Below are 10,096 nucleotides of genomic sequence, written 5' to 3' on the forward strand. Positions count from 1 at the left end.
GACGATCACAGAACCCATGGATACATTTGGGGAAAGCAGGTTGGGACAATGAGGTCACCTGGTCCCATGGATATGTTTTTTGGGGTTGCCAGGTGGGACCCTTTGGTCAACTGGAACCCATGGTACGCTCGGAGAAAGCCAGGTTGGTACCATCCAGTCACCTGGTTCCATGGATATGTTCGGAGAAGCCAGGGTAGGATCCTCGGAAGTCCTGGCCACTTACTTGAATGGACTGTCAGCTTCCTAAGCTTGCAGCTACTTCCTTTCTGTGGGTGTCCAACCAAAGCGGGGTGTGGGGTTGAGGTAGTTGGTCCTGGAAGGGTAAGCGCAAGGGCCAGACTGTCTAATTTTGCACCATCTTGGGTCATTGCTGGGACTGTTCTATATGTTTATTGTCTGTTTTTGGTTCAATAAAGTATTGCCATATTGTTTGACTCTATGATGTCTGAGTAGTATTACGCCCATGGAAGACCCCGTGTCTTCACATTTGGTGGCAGCAGTGGAATACTACTCAGCCCGGCCAATCCGGAGGAGCTGCAGGGGATTAGCGGTTGTAGACACCGTTCAAAGGTTCCACAACCAGGGATGAATATAGACAGACCCAGGAGACCATAGGTGAGGCATACATAGCAGGTTTCAGATGCTACCATGTCCAACCCCAGAAGCTACGCCTTGGGAAGAGGACCAGAGTGGATGCATAGCCGCAACAAGAAATGGCAACTACAGGAACTGTGCCAGCTTCAACGGATTGAATACCGGGCCACCGACACTATATTGGATTTAACACAGGAAATACAGGGTGTGGAGGACGACATGTGTGGATGCAATGGATAAGAGTCGGTTCTCCTCAATTACATGTGGAGTTTATTTGCAAGGAAGACATTAGTGTCTGCGCGTAAAGAAATGCTGATGAACTGTCCCCAATCAGTGTAGAAGGATTATTAGAATTCTATCACGTCTGGTTAATTAAGATGCACATTTTCAAACACATACAGGTTTTCTTCTGTTAAAACACAAACTAATCTCCCATGCCGGTGCCATTCCAGCAGTGTCGGCACTTGCTTTCCAGGGGCTCATGTGAGCCCTATGCCCAATCAGCACTGGCGTCACTGTCTCCACAGTTGGACAAATTGAACATCAAGAGGAAGTCAGAGCAGCCGCACTCCTGGCTTCCTGTTGATGTTCAATAAGTCTGAAAAAGGGGACAGTGAATCCGGCGCTGATTGGGCGCAGGGCTCGAGTGATGTAACAACCTAACATGAGCCCCGAAAATGCGAGTGATGACACCGCGGGAACAGTGCCGGAACGGTGAGTATGAGTGCTATTTTAACCAGGCCAAACATGAGGAATGACAAGGGGTTGCTTTAGCAGTGGACAACCCCTTTAAGGAGATATAATTTTCGGTTAAAAATATCCAACATTTTGAATATGAAAAAGGCTTCCCCCCCGGTGTGACTTCTCTGATTTTTATTAAGAGTTGATTTCCAACATATTCAACATTAAGAACATGATAAAGGCTTCTCCCCTGTGTGATTTCTTTGGTGACTAAGAAGAGATGATTTCTGTCCAAAACATTTGCCACACTTTTGACAGGAAAAAGGCTTCTCCCCTGTGTGGGTTCTCTGGTGTCTATCAAGATGCTCTTTCTGGTTATAGCATTTCCCACATTCTGAACATGAAAAAGGCTTCTCCCCTGTGTGGGTTCTCTGGTGCCTAACAAGATCTGATTTCCGGTTAAAACATTTCCCACATTCTGAACATGAAAATGGCTTCTCCTGTGTGTGAGTTCTCTCATGACAAACAAGATATGATTTATGGTTAAAACATTTCCCACACTTGGAACAAGAAAATCTAGTCTCTGCTTTGTGAATTTTTTGATGTTTAAGAAGAGACTTTTTGAGGGGAAAACTATTTCCAGGTTTTGAATGTGAAGATGGCTTTTTTGCTTTAGGAGCAGTTCGTTTTTTAATGCTTATTTTGTGACTCTTTTTTTCCTTAGTAGTAGGTAATGAATCAGAAGACAGGACCTGTTTCAAAGGATCAGATGACAGATCTTTGCTGTGAAGGGATGATGGTATATCTGGAGTAATGGTATTTACTTCAATTGTATCCTGTGTAATCTCAAGATCATTTGATTTAAAAATTGAAGACGTCAGCTGTCCCTTTGATCTCCTGATACAGTCATCTGCTAAGAATAAAAAAAAATATTATTTTTTAATATAATATCCTTGAATTTTACATTCCATTTCATACCAATGTTATGTAAGTGATAATAATACCAATAAAAACTTCAATTCATTTCACAAAAAACAAGTCTCCACTCAGGTCCATCATCTATCAGTGGAAAAACAGATGTTTTCATATTATTAGTGGCTAGTGTTGAGCGATACCTTCCGATATCAGGAAATATCGTATCGGATTGGATCGGACCGATACTCAAAAAGTATCGGATATCCCCGATTCCGATACCGGAAACCAATGCAAGTCTAATATCGGAATGAAAATAAACCCTTTCTTTCCTTGTAGGTTAATTCTACATGAAGTAAAACAACTAAGAATAATGTAGAATGTATTATGCGAAAAGCCAGCAATTCATCAGCGCATACACCGGTACCCGACAATTTACAACAGAAAGAATAGAGCTTCACACATAGATTAGATAGATAGAAACATGTCAGTCACATATATATGAAGTACAGGGACAGTGTTGCTTACTGTACTTGTCATTTAGTGTAAAGGATTTATTTAAAAAAATAATAGTGTTTTCGTGCACCGTCTCTTTAAAAAAGCCGGCCGGCAATTCAGCAGCGGTACCCGACAATTTATAACAGACAGAATAGAGCTTCACACATAGATTAGATAGATAGAAACATGTCAGTCACACATATAAGAAGCACAGTGACAGTGTTGCTTACTGTACTTGTCATTTAGTGTAAAGGATTTATTTAAAAAAATAATAGTGTTTTCATGCACCGTCTCTTTAAGAAAGCCGGCCGGCAATTCAGCAGTGGTACCCGACAATTTAGAATAGAAAGAATAGAGGATCACACATAGATTAGATAGATAGAAACATGTCAGTCACATATATAAGAAGTACAGTGACAGTGTTGATTACTGTACTTGTCATTTAGTGTTAAAATAAAGGATTTATTTGAAAAAAAAAATTGGCGTGGGGTTCCCCTTAATTTTAGTCTCTAGCGGAGGTTAAGCAGACAGCTGGGGCAGATGTTTGAAGCCTGGGAAGGGGGTAATACCCACGGAGCTTCCCAGGCTACTAATATCAGCCCCCAGCTGAATACCTAGCCCTTACTAGCTATTAAAATGGAGGACCCCCCCAAAAAAATGACGTGGGGTCCCCCCTATTTTAATAGCTAGCAAAGGCTAGGCAGACAGCTGGGGGCTGATATTAATAGCTCAGGAAGGGAGCCATGAATATTGGCCCCCTCCCAGGCTAGAAACACCAGCCGTCAGCCGCCCCAGAAATGGCGCATACATAGGATGCGCCAATTCTGGCACTTAGCCTCGCTCTTCCCACTGCCCTGTAGCGGTGGCAGTGGGGTAATAGGGCTGGGGTTGATGTCAGCTTATAATGCCAGCTGCCATCAAGCCCAGGTTAGTAATGGAGAGTCGTCTATAAGACACCCCCATTACTAACCCCATAGTGAAAGTTAAAAAAAAAAACACAAACACCCAGAATAAAGTCCTTTAATTGAAATAAACACACAATTCTTTATTGTTCTAAATTAAACCATACTTACCGTCACGCCCATTCCAGCTGAAGCCAACGATCTCCTGCAATAAAAGAAAAATAATAAAGCAACCTCATCCTTACCTTTCCATGGTTCCCACGACGGCTCCAGCTCTGCTACATTGAGATGACAGGCTGGACCGCAGCAGAACGCTGCCATCCAGCCTGTCATCCCGCAGACACTGAGAAGCGCAGGCATGCTTGCGCTCCTCAGTGTCTGGCTGTGACGGCATAAAGATGAGACGAGTTCATGTCCAATGAACTCGGCTCACCTCATGCACGTCACTGACAGCGTGGGAGAATTCTCACGCTGAAGCGCTGAGTGCAGGAGAATTTTCCCACGCTGTCAGTGACGTGCATGAGGTGAGCCGAGTTCATTGGACATGACCTCACCTCATGCACGTCACTGACAGCGTGGGAAAATTCTCCTGCACTCAGCGCTTCAGCGTGAGAATTTTCCCACGCTGTCAGTGACGTGCATGAGGTGAGCTCATGTCCAATGAACTCAGCTCACTTCATGTACGTCACTGACAGCGTGGGAGAATTCTCACGCTGAAGCGCTGAGTGCAGGAGAATTTTCCCACGCTGTCAGTGACGTGCATGAGGTGAGCTGAGTTCATTGGACATGAACTCGGCTCATCTTTATGCCGTCACAGAGAGACATTGAGGAGCGCAAGCATGCCTGCGCTTCTCAGTGTCTGCGGGATGACAGGCTGGATGGCAGCGTTCTGCTGCGGTCCAGCCTGTCATCTCGATGTAGCAGAGCTGAAGCTGTCGTGGGATCCATGGGAAGGTAAGGATGAGGTTGGTTTATTATTTTTCTTTTATTGCAGAAGATCGTTGGCTTCAGCTGGAATGGGCGTGATGGTAAGTATAGTTTAATTTAGAACAATAAAGAATTGTGTCTTTATTTCAATTAAAGGACTTTATTCTGGGTGTTGTGTTTTTTTTAAATACTTTACTAGAAATTCATGGTGGTCATGTCTAATATTGGCGTGACCCCATGAATTTCGGGCTTAGGGCCAGCTGATAATGCCAAGCTGGCCTTAACCCCTTTATTACCCAGTGAGCCACCGCACCAGGGCCCTGGATGAGTTGGGTACAGCGCCAGAAGATGGCGCTTCTATGAAGACGCCATTTTCCGGGGCGGCTGAGGACTGCAATTTGCAGCGGGTGGGGCCCAGAAAGCTTGGGCCTCCCTGCGCTGCGGATTCCAGCCCCCAGCTGCCTAGTTGTACCTGGCTGGACACAAAAATAGGGCGAAGCCCCACGTATTTTTTTTTTTAATTATTTCATGAAATTCATGAAATAATTAAGAAAAAAAGGGCTTCCCTATATTTTTGTGTCTGGCCAGGTACAAATAGGCAGCTGGTGGTTGGGGGCAGCCCGTTCCTGCCTGCTGTACCTGGCTGGACCCAAATATAGTGCGAAGCTTCACGTCAATTTTTTTTTAATTATTTCAGGAAATTCATGAAATAATTAAAAAAGAATTGATGTGGGGCTTCGTCCTATATTTGTGTCCAGCCAGATACAGCAGGCAGGAACGGGCTGCCCCCAACCACCAGCTGCCTATTTGTACCTGGCCGGACACAACAATATAGGGAAGCCCTTTTTTTAAAAAATTATTTCATGAAATAATTAAAAAAAAATTGACGTGGAGCTTCGCACTATATTTGGGTCCAGCCAGGTACAGCAGGCAGGAACGGGCTGCCCCCAACCACCAGCTGCCTATTTGTACCTGGCCGGACACAACAATATAGGGAAGCTCTGGGTGGCACAGGCTCTGTCCAGCCACTAAGATTAGGGTGCCTGGGACCTATAGTACTATACAGTCTGGCAGTATGGGTGTGTGTTCTGTTTCAGCCATTTGGAGAGCACCACACCCTACTAAAGCTTATGGTATATTGCCGGAAGCTGCCAGATACAGCCTTGTTCTCCTCTGGTTCAGTCCTCTGTGCTCAGCTCCCGGCTTGTGTATTTGTTTCCTGTTGTGACCTCGGCCCGTTTACTGACTACTCTTGTGTCTTCTGATTTTGTATTTTCTCTGCCCTCCTGGTTCTGACCCGGCTACCTGACTATTTTTCTTTCCATCTCACTCCACAGAATAGCAGGTAACACCGTGGCCCAAGCCTAGGGGTTTCTGTGTAAGTCCAGATCCATGTAGAGGGGTTAAATAAGTGATGAGCAAGACAATCCCTGGGATCTGGAAAAAGGAGTAGATGGTAGCCATTTTTTGAGCTGCCATGTGACCATGAACAGTGCTCCCAATACATTGTGTCTGTAAACTATTCCAGCAAGATCTGCAATCATATAGGTAAATGGCGCTTCTTCCCTTCTTAACCTGCCATGTGCCCAGACAGTAGGATACAACCGTATATAGGGGACTGTCGGATTCAAGAGAAGTTTGAAAATAATTTGTAAGGTCCATTTCTTTCCTATTATCTTTTGTGAAGAATTTCAAATTAATCATCACATAAAGTGACACACGATTTGAAAAATGGGCCCTGATTAGGAACACAAAACTGGCAGCAGGAAGGGGTTAAATCAGTATTTTGGGCACTAACTACTGTAGTAAAAAACTGTGACTATAGACAATAACACATCTACTGAAATGATCAAACTCAACAGTCTCCATCAGAAAAATAAGTAACTAGGGGAGAATGTTATGCTCTAGCGGCAAAATGGTGATCACATGATTGTGATATGACCGGACTACACGACCGATAAAGCAGCCACAGCCGGTGACTGGGAAGAATCTGTGACTTCTCTGCATTTAGTGGTCACTACTCACCTGGGTAGTCATATGTAGGAATCTCTTCTTTACACCACTCATCACCCCTTACATATGTCTCTATAGTATTAATATTGGTCAGATCTTCACCCTGAAACAAATATTGTAAAAGTCACAAACAGATGGAGAAGTCATATCTATGATCAGTTCTAATCCTGCCATCTCCACTGTTCTCATTACACAAATATAAAACATATAATACTGGTGGATAAAACAAGACTGAGCATAAGACCTTCACAGCCGTCTACACATCATAGGGGAGATCTCATGACACCTTCTCTCCATCTACCTGATGATCCTGATTAACATTGGGATCTTCTTGTCTACAGTCCTGTGAAATAAGAGGACGGGGACCTCTCTCTGGTGTTGTCCTCTTACTGGATAGATCTGGAGGAAACACATACAGGGACTGAATTCATTCTTTACATACAGATAATTATAGGCCGTGTGTGTTTAGTCCCGTCTATTACCTGGTGATGTGAGGGGCTGGGGAACCTCCATCATGACGTCCTTGTACAGATCTTTGTGTCCTTCTAAATACTCCCACTCCTCCATGGAGAAATAGACAGCGACATCCTGACACCTTATAGGAACCTGACACATACAATGATACAGTCATCCCACCGATCTCTTCATAGCATTACTGTATAATGTCCCAGCATTCCCAGCAGTGTCACCTCTCCAGTTAGCAGCTCAATCATCTTGTAGGTGAGTTCTAGGATCTTCTGGTCATTGATGTCCTCATGTATCAGGGGGTGAGGTGGAGGCCCCGTGATTAGGCTCAGGGGTCTTCCCCATCCCTCAGACACCAGGTGCTGACAGCACTCTCTAGAGGTCTTCTTCACTACTGTATAACCCTAGTTATGGAGAGACACATTAATAAATCTCACTACAGACATTTCCAGAGTCCTCACCTCTCCAGTTCTGTCCATCTGTTATTCCCATAGATAAGAAAGATGTAATGTGACGTCATCAGAATCTCTCACCTCTCCAGTAAGCCGGAAGAGGATCTCTAGGGTGAGGTGTAATATCCTCTCCGCCATCTTCTCTCTGTCCATATCCATCCTTGATGGGTAAATCAGGAAAATTCTCTTATATAGAAGATCTTCACTGAGAGGATTCAATATTGTAGACACCTCAATGAGAAAATGATGAGCCTATGCAACATCATAAAAATCCTGTGTAATAATACAATTACTGGAGATAATAAAGGGAACATATGAGGAGATTTATTATTTTACAGTATTTAGTTTTCTGCTTTACATCTAGTAATAAAACCTATATATTTTAGGCCACAGACAACAAGTAGTTTCTTCCTCGGAGTCTGCAGCTGAACACGTTTCTCATAGACTCATCTTCCATAAAGCTAATTCTCGACTCATTTACCGACACTGGACTCGGCATTAGCAAAACTGCAGGAGATATTCATTACACGTGACATGAGAAATAACTACTTCATGATGAGGACGACATCTTCATCTTCTACTGCGGCTCTAGAAACATAGTTAGCCAGAGTCCGTCACTGACTACATCACCACCGGTCGTCTATATGAATGTTTCCCGTCTTCCCCAGACTGAAATCTTCTATCACTTTAGATCTGATGTCTGATTCACACACAGAAGTTTGAGGCATTTATAAAGCTTATTAGTTTGCACAAACACCGAGGGCAGAAATTATTTGATACCAAAGTCTCCATGTACAGTGTATTATGGGGTTTATTTCTGGCCTTAGGCTTTCCTATATTACAAGAAAAACACCAGAAAAAAGTAGAAATTATTGGCACCAACAATTCTTGTAAAAAGAAAAAAACATGCAAAAACCAAAGAACACATTTTGTTATTTTTTAACACGTTAAACATTTGTTGTAAAAAACATTAACTCTTTTGGGCACCAGAACATAGATGTTCACCGCAGGGATGGCACAGGTGCGGCTGTAATAAAAACCCTGGTAGTTTAACCACTTGCTGCTGTCAAAAGCAAACATGGCATCTAATAAGGTTTGACAGAGTTTGGCTAAATGCCCCATCTCCCCCAAGTACTCGATTATATGGGGCTACTTAGTTACTACAATACTTAAATGCCTAATAATGGTGTCTGGGCCTGCAATGTATGAAAGTCTACTATGCCGGGCCAGAGACAGCTTCCAATAAGTTACCTTTTATCGCCCCCTATTCACATTAGACTAAAGTTGCATGAAAGCACTGATTTTGGGGAGGTTTGGTGGACTATATAATTTATTTGGGGCCTTCTGACCTATGATGTCAGGGCAGAGAAGGATCTGGCATCCTGAATTTCAGAGACTAATCCATTTGCTCTTAATGTAGAGGAGTCTGGTGGTGACTCTCTCATACAGATCACAGGAAAGCTGGAATATTTGTGTGTATAGGGGAGTTAGGAGAGATAGCCATCTGCCAAATGACCATTCAGCCAACACTTATCTCATGTGTATGGGGTCCTTAGTATAAAGCCCCCGTCTCACATAGCGATATCGCTAGCGATATCGCTGCTGAGTCACGGTTTTGGTGACTCACCAGCGACCTCACCAGCGATGTCGCTATGTGTGACACTTTGCAACGATCAGGCCCCTGCTGTGAGGTCGCTGATCGTTGCAAAGTGTCCTGGATCATTTTTTGGTCGTTGGCCTCCCGCTGGCCAGCACACATCGCTGTGTGTGACCAGCGGGACCAACGATCTGGCTGGTAACTATGGTAAACATCGGGTTACTAGGGGCACGCGCGCACTTAGTAACCCGCTGTTTACCATGGATACCACTCTGCTACGGTGCGCGGAGGCTCCCGCGCACCGTAACAGAGTGGTATCCATGGTAAACAGCGGGTTACTAGGGGCACACGCGCACTTAGTAACCCGATGTTTACCATAGTTACCAGCCTGCTCCTGCTTGCAGCAGGCTGGTAACGGGAGCAGGACATCGTGGAACGATTCTTTCCACGATATCGCTGCTCCCCTGATCGCTGGTGAGCCTGCCTGTTTGACAGCTCACCAGCGATGTATTAGCGATGCAGCAACGATCCCTGACAGGTCGTATCGTTGTCGGGATCGCTGCTGCATCGCTTAGTGTGACGGGGCCTTTACACTGACAGGCAGTGATGATACACAGCACTACAGTAGTACAGTGCATCACCGGAGCAATCAAATGCTTGTATGTTTTATAATCAGAATTGTTTAAAAAAGTTTAGTAAAAGGTTAAAAGTGAAAAAACAATATAAAAGTTTTAGCAACAAGAAATATCCATCACTATAGGGAAAACAGAGTCACTGCACAATGTTAGTTAAGTCTCGTCCATAACAACTTTATTATACTCTATTATCCTATACACAGTGGCGTAGATAGAAATCACAGGTCAAACAGCAATAAGGGAGAAAAAAAAAAAATTATATATATATATATATATATATATATACAGTACAGACCAAAAGTGTGGACACACCTCATTTAAAGATTTTTCTGTATTTTCATGACTATGAAAATTGTACATTCACACTGAAGGCATCAAAACTATGAATTAACACATGTGGAATTATATACTTAACAAAAA

The 10,096-nt window shown here is 43.7% G+C and overlaps 1 protein-coding gene across 1 annotated transcript; it reads right to left on the reverse strand.

The window, feature by feature from the left end:
• Positions 1–1,448: 1,448 nt before the first annotated feature.
• Positions 1,449–7,713, reverse strand: LOC141271745 (uncharacterized). Its single transcript, XM_073681843.1, has 6 exons — positions 7,526–7,713; positions 7,217–7,396; positions 7,010–7,133; positions 6,829–6,926; positions 6,540–6,630; positions 1,449–2,185 (listed from the first exon to the last, which is right to left on the reverse strand). Exons 1-6 carry the CDS (start codon positions 7,601–7,603, stop codon positions 1,500–1,502), a joined length of 1,257 nt encoding a protein of 418 aa, XP_073537944.1. The 5' UTR covers positions 7,604–7,713; the 3' UTR covers positions 1,449–1,499.
• Positions 7,714–10,096: the final 2,383 nt, after the last annotated feature.

The sequence above is a fragment of the Phyllobates terribilis genome, unplaced genomic scaffold, assembly GCF_046119375.1.
Source record: "Phyllobates terribilis strain yellow unplaced genomic scaffold, ASM4611937v1 Scaffold_5__5_contigs__length_657084704, whole genome shotgun sequence".
NCBI classification, from domain to species: domain Eukaryota; kingdom Metazoa; phylum Chordata; class Amphibia; order Anura; family Dendrobatidae; genus Phyllobates; species Phyllobates terribilis.

Excerpts from the sequence above, each read along its gene's own strand:
- LOC141271745 (XM_073681843.1), bottom strand. The coding sequence starts at position 7,603 with ATGGATATGGACAGAGAGAAGATGGCGGAGAGGATATTACACCTCACC. Across the intron at positions 6,927-7,009 it reads CCAGCCCCTCACATCACCAG|ATCTATCCAGTAAGAGGACA; the intron begins GTAATAGACGGG and ends TGTTTCCTCCAG. Across the intron at positions 6,631-6,828 it reads ATGTTAATCAGGATCATCAG|GGTGAAGATCTGACCAATAT; the intron begins GTAGATGGAGAG and ends TATTTGTTTCAG.